The sequence below is a fragment of the Cherax quadricarinatus genome, unplaced genomic scaffold (genome assembly GCF_038502225.1).
Source record: "Cherax quadricarinatus isolate ZL_2023a unplaced genomic scaffold, ASM3850222v1 Contig203, whole genome shotgun sequence".
Taxonomy (NCBI): domain Eukaryota; kingdom Metazoa; phylum Arthropoda; class Malacostraca; order Decapoda; family Parastacidae; genus Cherax; species Cherax quadricarinatus.
This window is the reverse complement of record NW_027195229.1, coordinates 151,860-165,985: the sequence shown is the minus strand read 5'-3', so window position 1 is coordinate 165,985 and position 14,126 is coordinate 151,860. Positions and strand designations below refer to the sequence as shown.

Here is a 14,126-nt window from a genome sequence, read left to right as displayed (position 1 = left end):
ATTGCTACCCCTTCCTTAGCTCTAACTCTCTCAGATACTCCAGATTTAATCCCATTTATTTCTCCCCACCGAAACTCCCCTACCCCCTTCAGCTTTGTTTCGCTTAGGGCCAGGACATCCAACTTCTTTTCATTCATAACATCAGCAATCATCTGTTTCTTGTCATCCGCACTACATCCACACACATTCAAGCATCCCAGTTTTATAAAGTTTTTCTTCTTCTCTTTTTTAGTAAATGTTTACAGGAGAAGGGGTTACTAGCCCATTGCTCCCGGCATTTTAGTCGCCTCATACGACACGCATGGCTTACGGAGGAAAGATTCTTTTCTGCTTCCCCATGGACAATAGAAGAAATAAAGAAGAACAAGAGCTATTTAGAAAAGGAGAAAAAAACCTAGATGTATGTATATATATATGCATGTGCGTGTCTGTGAAGTGTGACCAAATTGTAAGTAGGAGTAGCAAGATATCCCTGTTATCTAGCGTGTTTATGAGACAGAAAAAGACACCAGCAATCCTACCATCATGTAAAACAGTTACAGGTTTCTGTTTCACAGTCATCTGGCAGGACGGTAGTACTTCCCTGGGTGGTTGCTGTCTACCAACCTACTACCTGATGTTTTATCTCTGCTTATTGCTTTATACTGTATTGTTCAGTTATTCCCTTTTCTATGCTAATGACTTTCTTTTCCAGTAGCTAACTTCTCCAATTTGTGAAACAGTCCTTGACCCCTAAACTGTGGAATATTTTGAAAAAGAAAAATTTATTGTTCCTATAGACTGAAAGAGTGCATTTTACTGAATGGAGTAAGACAAATGAAAGGAATTTGATAAAATCTTGCAAGTTTATGGTGAAAAAATGATCATCGACAGATGGTGTAAATGTTTAGCGATATTTATGTTTTACAATTTATTGATGCCAAGATATGATTGTTTTTCTGATTTTTTTAATTGCTGTTAATGATATTAGACATGTTTAAAGATATTTTAACACTTCAAACATTATGAAATACTTAGCCCAACATTGCTTCACCTGGAATATATGGTATATATACAGCATTATTGTTTTTCTATTTTTTCTTCCTTTTTTTACTATTTTAGTCTTCTAATGCTGTGTACAAGGAATACTTATAATATTACAGTTATTTCAGAGTGTAATACTTCTCAGAGCATGGAAATTATTCACACTGACTTAACTGGGTTATCATGGGTTAAATATGCTTAGTTTGCTTTGTGGCTGAATTCAACTGTTAGTATCATGTAAAGTAAAAGGACGCAAGTATTAACCCTTCGATTGTCGCAACCCCAAATCCTGAGGTGTCTCCTGGTGTCACAAAATATTTGGAAAAAAAAAAAAAAATTATGAAATGATAGAGAATCTTTTCCCGATGATAATGACACCAAAAGTACAAAATTTGATGGAAAACTTACAGAATTGCACTCTTGAGAAGTTAGCGACCTTGGCTATATTTGTGAATCAGTGATTTCGCCCACTTTGAGCCCTATTTTCGGTTAATTCAATTCTTCCAGTTGCCGAAACTCATAGCTCTTTCTTTAGAACTCCATTTGTCCTATCAACTGAGTACAAGAAACTGCCCATTTACCGATTTTAACTACCCAATAAAGTGGTCAGAAATTGGCAATTTGGCCAATTTCATGCAAATTAAAAAAGTGTCAGTTTCAAAATAGGATCCAGAATGAACAACGCAGACAGTCCTGGCTCTAAAATGTCATTTTCTTTGTTCGTCGGTCACGTCTACAGGCCCCTCTGATATTATTCTTGCTTTCTATTTTGAATTTTTATTCAAACAAAAAGTAGAAGATTGACTGTTATGCAGACTACGGCAATATTGTAATAATTGTATAAATAATGTCAACCCTTTCATGACTGCATATTAGAATGGCTAGTTGGACATTTATTGGACAATGACGTCATTTGTTTACTCTTGAACATTGGCAAAAATCAAACATTTCCTCTACTTTGAGCTCCATTTCAAGGTCTTTTTCATAGTAAAACCAATCAAAATCACCTCCAGTTCTTTAATATGTTTTCCATTCTGTCAAATGTGACTAGGAAAACGAGAATATAATGATAAAAACTATACGAAAATACACCTCAAATTCAGCATTTTAATCCAAAAACATGGTTGGAGTTTTTTTTTCCTCATTATCCACTGCCTGCTGCAGGATTTTTTTTATACTGTGCACACTGACCACACAGACCCATTCTCTCACATGTGGGCCTACCAGGCTTCTCCCGCTTGATTTGAAGCCACTAGAATTTTTGAGTATGTATACGTCAAACACATTGGCTCGTAAGACGTATATATACGACCGAAACAGTCAAATGGTTAAATTTAGAATAAATAAGTCATCTTTGTGGCAGTTCCACATCTTGTTAACTGGTAGGGAAGTTGGTGGTGGAACAACAGCTTCTGATTTCATTGTTTATTGTTGCTAGTTAGGCATACTGGTATGTCAGACATAGTCATCACCTGAGTAGTTAACCACTATGCAATGTGTGGTATTTTTTCTATCAAATGAGTACAAGAAACCACCCATTTACTGATTTCAACTATCCAATAAAGTGGTCAGAAATTAGCAATTTTGCCAATTTCACACAAATTTCAAAAGATGCCAATTTCCAGATAGGGTCCTGAATAAACAAGACAGACATTCCTGGAACTAAAATAGCATTTCCTCTGTTCATTAGTCACGTCCCCAGGCCCCTCTTACATTTCTTTTGCTTTCCACTTTGAATTTTTATTCTCACAAAAAATTGAAGATTTACTGTTATGCAGACGACTGCATTACTGTAGAAATGGTATAAATAATATCAGTGCACTTGTGAAAGAATATTAGACTCACCAGTTGACGTGTATTGGATGCATGGCATGATTTGTTTACTTTTGAACTTTGGCAAAAATTGAACATTTCTGCTACTTTGAGCTCAATTTCAAGGTACTTTTCATTGTGAAACCAATCAAAATCATCTCAATTTTTGTAATATATCTTCCATTCTATAAAATGAGACCAGGAAAACTAGAATACAACCATAAATACCATAAGAAAATACAAAGTTGCTGTTTTAAACCAAAAACACGGTCAAAGTTTTTTTTTTCTCATTATGCACTGTGTGCTGCAGGATTTTTTTTATACTGTGCACACTGACAACATAAACCCATTCTTTCATATGTAGGCCTACCAGCTTTCTCTTGCTAGATTTGAAGGCGTTAGAATTTAGGCATACTAGTGCGTTAATAACCCTGGTGCATAAGCCGTACTAGTATGTTGGAAACCCTGAAAGGGTTAAACCAAAATAGTCAGTTTTTTTTCTTATGCACTGCATGCTGCAGGATTTTTTATGTATGGTGCATATTTACTACATCGACCCATTCTCTCATATCTAGGCCCATATTTACCACTCACAGCTTATCTGAGTGAGCTGAGTTTGTCATGTAGTACTATGGCACAGTCAGTGAAAGGGTTAATTGACTCTGCATGGTATCTTGATGCATTTAACCTTTCACAATTTAGCCTCCTGAAATTAATATTGTTCCCAATGTCAATTTTTTTAAATAATTTTTTTTCTTTTGAAATGGTAGGGAATCTTTGTGTTAGGGCATTGACAGCAAAAGTACGAAATTTGATTGAAAACTTGTGAAACTGTGCAGGTGCAGAATTAGCAGTCTTGGTACAATTTATGCATCGAGAATTTCACCCACTATGAGTCCTATATGCAAATAATCCGCACATATGAAAGAGGAGTTTATGACGACATTTCGGTCTGGGTTAGACCGAAACATCATTGTAAGCTTCTCTCTCCTATGTAAGGGTTATTTGTGTATTGTTGCAGTCACGGTATTTTGCCTTTTAGTTCTTGACTAGGAGTCCTATTTTGAGTTAATTTTAATGTTCCATTTGATCAGATTTTTTAGGTATTTTGTTAATATGCCTTCCATTCTATCAGTTGACCACAAGAAACTTCTGATTCAACTAATACAACTACCCTAGAAAGTGCCAATTTTATACAATTAAAAAAATACCAATTTAGAAATACAGGAGGGCCTCGCTTACATGGCACATACGGCTCATATGCTTCCAAGTACTTACTCATGATATTGGACTCGCCCAGAGGCTTGCTGTGAGGCAGAGAAATACAGTGGCGTGTGCCACGTTTTTCCCTCCATGTACAGTGTAAACCAATTTTTATGGCATGTACACTGAAAATATCCCACAATTTTGTAGAAATGTGTTAACAGATCACATTTTTATCAGATGATCTACTGTAGTTCTTTCCATAAATAAATATTAAGTACTTTAAGAGGACCTTGAGGTTTAGATTAGTTTTAAATGAAAGATCAGTGACTATGTATGTGAAGCCATGGAAATAAATGTTGAGTGATTTAATTTGTTTGGTTTATAATTGATGTGAAATTTGTAGTTATGAGCATATGATACATATACAAATGCACGTAACTTTTTTCCAAAGTAATTTTTTTTTATTCTGTAAATGGATCTATATACTGGTGATTCTCAGCTTTCCAGTGTTACATTACACTATTCACTTTGTAGTTTAATTGTTGGACTTTAGGATAACTACTCAAATTGACCCAGTATATACATGCACAGCAGTTCTCAGTTAAATATTTCTCTTCTTTTCTTATGAATCTTATTCTAAAATCACTTCGAATCCATGATATTTTGGGAAAGAGTATTTTAATGCTTTGATTTTTTAAATCCATTTTGAAATATTGATATTATTTGTAAGGTAATTTAGGAATGCTAATTATTTTTTGTGTTGGCATTTTTAAACTTGTATTTTTGAATGACATTCTAAAATTTTTTGTTTTGCAGGGTCTAGGAGGAGAAGAGGGAGGAGACTGCTCAGCCGACTCAAGCCACTCTAGTAAGATTGAGAAAGCTTGGCTCTTCCGCATCTGGTCAAAGTTTGACGTGAAGTTCATGAAGCCCTTCTTAACAAACAGTCGTCCCACTCTGCTGGATACCACACCGTTGTGTTGTGCGCCACTTGCAAGACTTCTTACTACCACCGAACAGCTCACACAGGTACCAGCACCAGGGCCGGTGGATGATATGGAGCTGGCTAATACAGTGCTTACACACAGGTACCAGCATTATGGTCAGAGATTGATGAGCTGGTTGATGTAGTGTTGACACACAGGTACCGGTATTATGGTCAGAGGTTGATGAGCTGGTTGATGTAGTGTTGAGACACAGGTACCAGCATTATATATTATGTCAGAGGGGATGTAGAGATGGTTGATGTAGTGCTGACATACAGGTATCAGTATTATAATTAACAGGTGTTATATTGTTCACACAATAGTATTATGTTAAGCAGGTTTTGTAGAGATGGTTATTGTAGTTTGACGCAGAGGTATAGGTTGTCCATCACTTATCCGGCATCATCGGGAGCTGTGAGATACTGTATTAGTGATTTTTGCCAGATTACAGAGTGGTTAGGTTAGAATACACTTAACCCAACAGTGATATTTAGGCATCAGCAATTTCACCCACTTTACACCCTATTTTTGGCCCATTCCATTGTTCCAGTCTACCAAACTCATAGCTATTTCGCTAGTATTCCTTCTATTCAGTCGATTGAGTACAAGAAACCACCCATTTACCTATTTCAGCTACCCAATAAAGTGGTCAGTATTTGGTAATTTGGCCATTTAACACAAATTTCAAGAGATGTCAATTTCAAAATAGGGTCCAGAATAAAAAATGCAGACATTCCTAGCACCACAATAACATTTTCTCTGTTCATTAGTCATGTCTCCAGGCCCCTCTTATATTACTCTTGCTTTCCATTTTGAATTTTTATTCACACAAAAAATAGAAGATTTACTGTTATGCAGACTTCTGCATTTGGAAAAAAAAAAAGGATTTTTTCTTATGAAATGATAGAGAATCTTTCCCAGATGCTAATGACACCAAAAGCACAAAATTTGATTGAAAACTTAGAATTATGCTCCAGCGAAGTTAGCGATCTCTGCGACGTACACGCATTGGCGATTTCACTGGCTTTGAGCCCTATATTCGGCCAATTCCAGTGGTCCAGTTGACCAAACTCATAGCAATTTCTTTAGAACTCCATTTTTTCTATCGATTGAGTACAAGAAACCACCCATTTATTGATTTAACTACCCAATAAAGTGGTCAGGAATTGGCAATTTGGCCAATTTTACGCAAATTAAAAAAGATGCCAATTTGAAAATAGGGTCCAGAATAAACAATGCAGACATTATTGGCACTAAAATAACATATCCTCTGTTCATTAGTCACATCTCCAGGCCCCTCTTATATTACTCTTGCTTTCTGTTTTGATATTTTATTCTCACAAAAAACAGAAGATTTACTGTTATGCAGACTAATGCATTATTGTAAAAATGGTATAAATAATATCATTGCACTAGTGAAAGAATATTAGACTCCCCAGTTGACGTGTATTGGACGTGTGGTGTGATTTGTTTACTCGTGAACATTGGTAAAAATCGAATATTTCCGCTACTTTGAGCTCAATTTCACGGTCGTTTTCATCGTGAAACTAATCAAAATTACTGGTATTTCTGTAATATGTTTTCCATTCTATCAAATGAGACCAGGAAAACGACAATGCAACCATAAATACTATACAAAGATACACCTCAAAGTCAGTGTTTTAATCCAGAAACAGAGTTTTTTTTTCTCATCATGCACTGCGTGCTGCAGGATTTTTTTTATACAGTGCACACTGACCACACAGACCCATTCTCTCACATGTTGACCTTCCATCTTTCTCCTGCTTGATTTGAAGCCACTAGAATTATTGAATATAGAGTGGACCCTCGACCAACGGCATTAATTTGTTCTATAGAGCTAGCTGTTAGTCGAATTTGCCGTTAGTCAAATTAATTTTCCCCATAAGAAATAATGGAAATAGAATTAATCCGTTCCAGACACCCAAAAGTATTAAACAAAATAATTTTTTTCATGAAATGTAGATTTCCCTACACAAAAAATGAAAGGGACATGCAAAATAAACAATAATTAAATGCCACTTACTTTTATTGTGGAGTTGTTGATGAGTGATGAGACAGTAGGAGGCCAGATGATGCAGGTGTTCTATTGTTTGGAAGTGGAATCCCCTTTCATAAAGACTTCAGGTACCAAGTCCTTTGGTGGGGTTACCTCCCTTCTTGGATTTTTAATGCCACTAGGACCAGCTTGGGAGTCACTGGACCCCTGTTGCACCAAAAATCTGTCAAGAGAGCTCTGTTTCTCACATGTCCTTAGGATTTCCCTAAAATGGGACACAAGAGTGTCATTGTACATGTTGCCAATACGGCATGCAACAGCTGTGACAGGATAAAATTCATCGATAAATGCTTGCTCCTTTGTAAACATTGTACACATTTCCCTAATCCTTGATGAAGTCATCTTCCTCTGTCTCTCTTCCTCCTGCTCTGAAGAACATTCCTGAGATGTGATCTGTTGCTGTTGCACTTGAGGTTCTTGCAGGTCCAAGATAGTACTGATGATTGAATGGGATTTGTTGTACAGCCTTTCCAACTCAGACATACGCACTCCACTTTCATATTTTTCAACGATCTTTATTCATTTCCATCGTAATTCTCACCCTTTTTACCACAGGCTTGGCACTAGAAGCTTTCTTGGGGCCCATGGTGGCTTATTTAGCAGTTACAAGTGCTAAAAACGCTGGAATAATGCAAAATATATCGCAGGTACACGTGAAATTGACCACTACGGCTTGTAAACAATGGCATTCTGAGTCTTGGAGTGGCTGGGCCCACTCGGGCTGAACGCCATTAGATGAGTTTTTCGCCGTTGCTAGAGCCACTTTTTTTCATGCCAAAGAGCACTGTTAGACGAATTTTGCCATTACTTGATGCTGCCGTTGGGCGGGGTTCCACTGTATATACGTCCAAAACACTAGCTCGTAAGACGTATATGTACGGCCGGAACAGTCAAAGGGCTAAGGTACTTTCCAGCATGAAACCAATCAAAATTATATCTATTTCTGTAATATATCTTCCATTCTATCAAATGAGACCAAAAAATACGAGAATATGACATACAAACCATTGGTTACCGACAGTGGCTTCAAGGCCACCTTATCTTTTATGGACAATGTATGGTGTATGTGCTTTACACAACAAAAAGAATTTCTTTTATTCATTGGAACCATGGCTAGTGAGCAGGTTATAACAGTAAATGGAGAAAAAGAAATTGGAATGACTTATGCAGCAAGTAACGCCACCGAACAGTAGCAGCAGGTTGGTGTGGCGACCCCAGAAATTTGAAATTATTCAGGCCAGAATTAGTGCTGGATTACTGATGGAACCAGATTTCTGATTGCCGGATTAGTGATGGCCAACCTGTACCAGCATTATGGTCAGCAGGTGTTGTACAGATGGTTATTGTGTGTTGACACACAAGTACCAGCATTATGGTCAGTAGGTGTTGTAGAGATGATTGATGTAGTGCTGTAGAGATAGTTGATGTATGTGGATGACTGAGAACAAGATGGAAAGATAGAGTGAGGAAGTGTGTGGGGAGAGAGAGAGAGTGGTGTTAATATAGAATACTATGTATTGTTTTCTAAGAGTGAGCATTATTCACAAATTTAGATTTGTTATCCTGCTAGTGTCTAAAACTAATGTCATTAAGTGTTAATGCTATTGCATATTTTTGTTAAGTGTTGTTGATTAAGGTCAAAATTAGTTTGTTTCAATGCAAACACTTGGTATTCATATCCTCTTCCCTTCCTAAATCCTTCCTCCTGCTTTGTAATCCTACTTGTCTTACCACCAGTCCTTTCAATAATAATTCTGCAGTAAACTTTACCTTCCTAGTAGGGAATGTGCACTGGGTAAGGGACGCATAGACCAAGTGTTTACATTGATATATATAAGTGAGGAGCAGTTTGTTGCATTTAGGGATGTAGTTAGGGTGGATAGGGGAGTCATGTGGCTGATGTTGTAAATGTATGGAATAGGTGGTAGGTTACTAAAAGTAGTTAAATTTGTATGCACAGAGTGAGGCTCATGTTAGGGTATGTAGGAGGGAAAGTAGGACTAGATAGGAATGCGTGATGTCATCATAGTGTTTAACATTTTTATAGATGGGGTTGTGACAGAAGTAAATGATAATATGTTGGGAAGGAGTGTGGGATTGAAAGATGTTTGATACAAAAGTGGAAGTTATCCTAGTTCTTGTAGAGGATTCTGAAGGCAAAATAAAAAAGTTGGTAGATAACTTTGGGGGAGGGGTATGTAAGAGAAAAAAATTAAAAGTGAACACAGAAAAAGAAAGGTAATGAAGATAAAAAGTCGAGGTTCTGATAGATTGAATATCAGATTAGAAAGATGGAGTATGGAAGAAGTAGATGTGTTAAGATATTTGGGAGTGGATATGTCACCAGATGGGTCTATGGAAGATGAAGTGAATCATAGAATAGAGGGGGGTGGGAAAGGTGCGTGGTATATTGAAGTATCTGTGGAAAGAGATTAGTTTACCGATGGAGGCAAAAAAAAATAGGGAATATACCAGACTATTGGGGTACTAACTCATTTATGTGGGTGTAAGGCATGGGCATTGAATGCTACAGTGAAAAGGAGGCTAGAAGCAATAGAGATATCATGCTTGAGAGTAATGTGTGTTGTGAACATAATACAGAGAATTCAGAGTTAGAAATTAAAAGGTGATGTAGGGTGACTAGGGTTATAATTCAGAAAGTTGAGCAGGGGTTGTTGAGGTAGTGTGGGTATGTAGAAGGGAAGGACAGGGATAGGTTAACTAGAGGGTGTGGAAATCTGGGGTGGAGGGTAGGAGGAGAAAGGGTCATTTCGAGAATGATTAGAGAGAGGAGTTACAAGAGGCTTTGAGTTTTAGGTGCTTGAGCATCCAACAAGCTTGTTAGCTTTGGTAAGGTTTCTCAAAAAACATGATAAGTGTTCCTGACATGGATCTTAGTATATGATGATCTGCAGCTGGAGCTTTTGGCTATCTGGCTGAAGCCTTCCACTGGCTTGCTGATCCACCTTTTAAAACTTTGGGTTATTGTTATAACCATTTTGGATATTAACAGGCTTGTGTTAGTGTTTTAGATAGGAGTGGATGGAAGCAAGTGATTTTTAATAGATGTACTGTTGGAGTGTAAGCAGAGTAACATTTTCCACATAAAACTTAACTGCTTTAACCCTTAACCCTTTCAGAGTCGACAGGCCCTCTCAGAGACTTGTTATCAGGGTTGGCCAAATTTAAAAAAAAAAAAAAAAAACATTTTTTCTTATGAAAAGATAGAGAATCTTTTCCCGATCATAATTACACCAAAAATATGAAATTTGATGGAAAACTTACGGAATTATGCTCTCGTGAAGTTACCGGTCTCGACGATGTTTACTCATCGGCGATTTTGCCCACTTTGAGCCCTATTTTTGGCCAATTCCAGTGTACTTGTCGACAAAAATCATAACTATTTCGCTAGAACTCCATTTTTTTCTATAGAATGAGTACAAGAAGCCACCCATTTACTGATTTCAACTATCCAATGCAGTGGTCAGAATTTAGCAATTTTGCCAATTTCACACAAATTTCAAAAGATGCCAATTTCCGAATAGGGTCCAGAATAAACAAGAAGGACATTCCTGGCACTAAAATATCATTTCCTCTGTTCATTAGTCACGTCCCCATGCCCCTCTTACATTCTTTTGCTTTCCACTTTGAATTTTTATTCTCACAAAAAATAGAAGATTTACTGTTATGCAGACTACTGCATTAGTGTAGAAATGATAAAAATAATATCAGCGCACTTGTGAAAGAATATTAGACTCACCAGTTGACGTGTATTGGATGTATAGCATGATTTGTTTACTTTTGAACTTTGGTAAAAATCGAACATTTCTGCTACTTTGAGCTCAATTTCAAGGTACTTTTCTTTGGAAAACCGATCAAAATCATCTCGATTTCTGTAATATGTCTTCCATTCTATAAAATGAGACCAGGAAAACTCGAATACAACAATAAATACCATACGAAAATACAGTGCAAAGTCACTGTTTTAATCCAAAAACACGGTCAGTCTTTTTTCTCTCATTATGCACTGTGTGCTGCAGGATTTTTTGTACCACGCACACTGACCACATAGACCCATTCTTTCATATGTAGGCCTACCAGCTTTCTCTCACTAGATTTGAGGGCGCTAGAATTTAGGCGTACTAGTACGTCAAAAACCCTGGTGCGTAAGCCGTACTAGTACGGCCGAAACCCTGAAAGAGTTGAACTGTGGCATACACCAAAATAAAAGTTTATGTGTGTATGGGAAGATTTTTAAAAATAATTTTTTTTCTTAAAGGCAGGGTGACCCAAAAAGAAAGAAAATCCCCAGAATGAAAATAGTTTCATCATTCAACACTTTCACCTCACTCATACATAATCACTGTATTTGCAGAGGTGCTCAGGATACAACAGTTTAGAAGTATATACAGTGGACCCTCGTTTTTCACAATTAATCCGTTCCAGAGAGTGTGACTTATTATTGAAATTGACGATTTGCGAATCCATTTTCCCCATAAGAAATAATGTAAATCCAATTAATTCGTTCCACACACCCAGAAGTGTCAACAAAAATTTTTTTTTTACCTTAAAGATAGATTTATATGCACAAAAGAATGAACATTCAACATGACGGTTACTTTTATTGAAGGCTGTTGTTGATGAATGGAAGACAGGGAAGAGGAGAGAGGGAAGAGAGGTTATTGTTTGGAAGGGGAATCCCCCTCCATAAGGACTCTAGGTCACTTCCCTAGCCACTTCCCTAGATTAAATATAGATTTACATGCAGAAAAGAATGCCAAATAAATGTAAAGCACTAATAAAATGTACAAATTCTACTTTAATCCATTCTCTCTAAATGACCAAACCACCTCAACAACCCCTCTTCAGCCCTCTGACAAATACTTTTATTAAATCCACACCTTCTCCAAATTTTCTGCATAATACACCACACGTTGCCCTTAGACAGGACATCTCCACTGCCTCCAACCGTCTCCTCGTTGCAGCATTTATAACCCTAGCTTCACACCCATATAAGAGTGTTGGTACTACTATACTTTCAAACATTACCTTCTTTGCCTCCATAGATAAAGTTTTTTGCCTCCACACATATACCTCAACGCACCACTCACCTTTTTTCCTTCATCAGTTCTATGGTTAACCTCATCCTTCATAAATCCATCCGCTAACACGTTAACTCCCAAATATCTGAAAACATTCACTTCTTCCATACTCCTCTCCAATTTGATATCCAATATTTCTTTATCTAAATCATTTGATACCCTCATCACCTTACTCTTTTCTATGTTCACTTTCAACTTTCTACCTTTACACACACTCCCAAACTCGTCCACTAACCTTTGCAATTTTTCTTTAGAATCTCCCATAAGCACAGTTATCATCAGCAAAAAGTAACTGTGTCAATTCCCATTATGTATTTGATTCCCCATAATTTAATCCCACTCCTCTCCCGATCACCCTAGCATTTACTTCTTTTACAACCCCATCTATAAATATATTAAACAACCATGGTGACATTACACATCCCTGTCTAAGACCTACTTTTACCGGAAAGTAGTCTCCCTCTTTTCTACACACCCTAACCTGAGCCTCACTATCCTCATAAAAACAGCATTTAGTAACTTACTGCCTATTCCAAATACTTTAATCATCTGCCACATTACTCCCCTATAAATTCTGTCATGTGCCTTTTCTAAATCCAAAAATGCAATGAAAGCTTCTCTACCTTTATCTAAATACTGTTCACATATATGCTTCAATGTAAACACTTGATCTACGCATTTGCTACCCACTCTCAAACCTCCTTGCTAATTCTTTCAATAATAACCCTGCCGTACACTTTTCTTGGTATAATCAGTAAACTAATTCCAATGTAATTTTTACAATCTCTTTTGTCCCCCTTCCCTTTATATGAAGGAACTATACATGCTCTCTGCCAATCCCTAGGTACCTTCCCCTCTTTCATTTTTTTTTTTTTTTTTTTTTTTTTTTTTTTTTTCTCAACAAGTCGGCCGTCTCCCACCGAGGCAGGGTGACCCAAAAAAGAAAGAAAATCCCCAAAAAGAAAATACTTTCATCATCATTCAACACTTTCACCACACTCGCACATTATCACTGTTTTTGCAGAGGTGCTCAGAATACAACAGTCTAGAAGCATAAACATATAAAGATACACAACATATCCCTCCAAAAACAAAAATACCAACCACTTTAACACTATCCCCCCCCCCTCGCTTTTAACATTTCTGTCATTATCCCGTCAATTCCAGCTGCTTTACCCTCTTTCATTCTATGTAATGCCTCATGCACCTCTTCCACACTCATAGCCTGTTCTTCACTCCTAAAAGATGGTATACCTCCCTGGCCAATGCACGAAATTACCGCCTTCCTTTCTTCGTTGACTTTTAAAAGTTCTTCAATATATTCTCGCCATCTACCCAATACCTCCATCTCCTCTTCTTCTAACTCCCCTACTTTGTTTTTAACTCACAAATCCATTCGTTCCCTAGACTTACTTTACTTGTTTAACTCATTCCAAATTTTTTTCTTATTTTCATCAAAATTTCTTTGCAGTGCCTCTCCCCCTCTGTCATCTGCTCTCCTTTTGCACTCTCTCACCACTCTCTTCACCTTTCTTTTACTCTCCATATACTCTGCTCTTCTTATAACACTTCTGCTTTGTAAAAACTTCTCATAAGCTACCATTTTCTCTTTTATCACACCCTTTACTTCATCATTCCACCAATCACTCCTCTTTCCTCCTGCACCCACCCTCCTATAGCCACAAACTTCTGCCCCACATGCTAATACTACATGTTTAAAACTATTCCAACCCTCTTCAACCCCCCCCCCCTAATACTTGCACTAGCCCACCTTTCTGCCAATAGTTGCTTATATCTTGCCCAAACTTCCTCCTCTCTTAGTTTACACACTTTCACCTCTCTCTTACTTGTTTTTGCCATTTTCCTCTTGTCCCCTCTACCTCTTACTCTAACTGTAGCTACAACTAAATAATGATCTGA

General features: G+C 37.2%; 1 protein-coding gene across 2 annotated transcripts in view; it reads left to right on the top strand.

Moving 5' to 3' along the window:
• LOC128693668 (sodium/hydrogen exchanger 6-like) overlaps positions 1 to 14,126 on the top strand; it is a 174,125-nt gene that overhangs the window by 83,169 nt on the left and 76,830 nt on the right. Inside the window, exon 2 of one of the 2 annotated variants that reach the window (XM_070080184.1) lies at positions 4,858 to 5,129. In XM_070080184.1, the coding sequence (XP_069936285.1) occupies positions 4,858 to 5,129 (272 nt within the window). The remainder of the gene's footprint in view (positions 1 to 4,857; positions 5,130 to 14,126) is intronic. The other variant, XM_070080183.1, reaches the window with a different exon arrangement.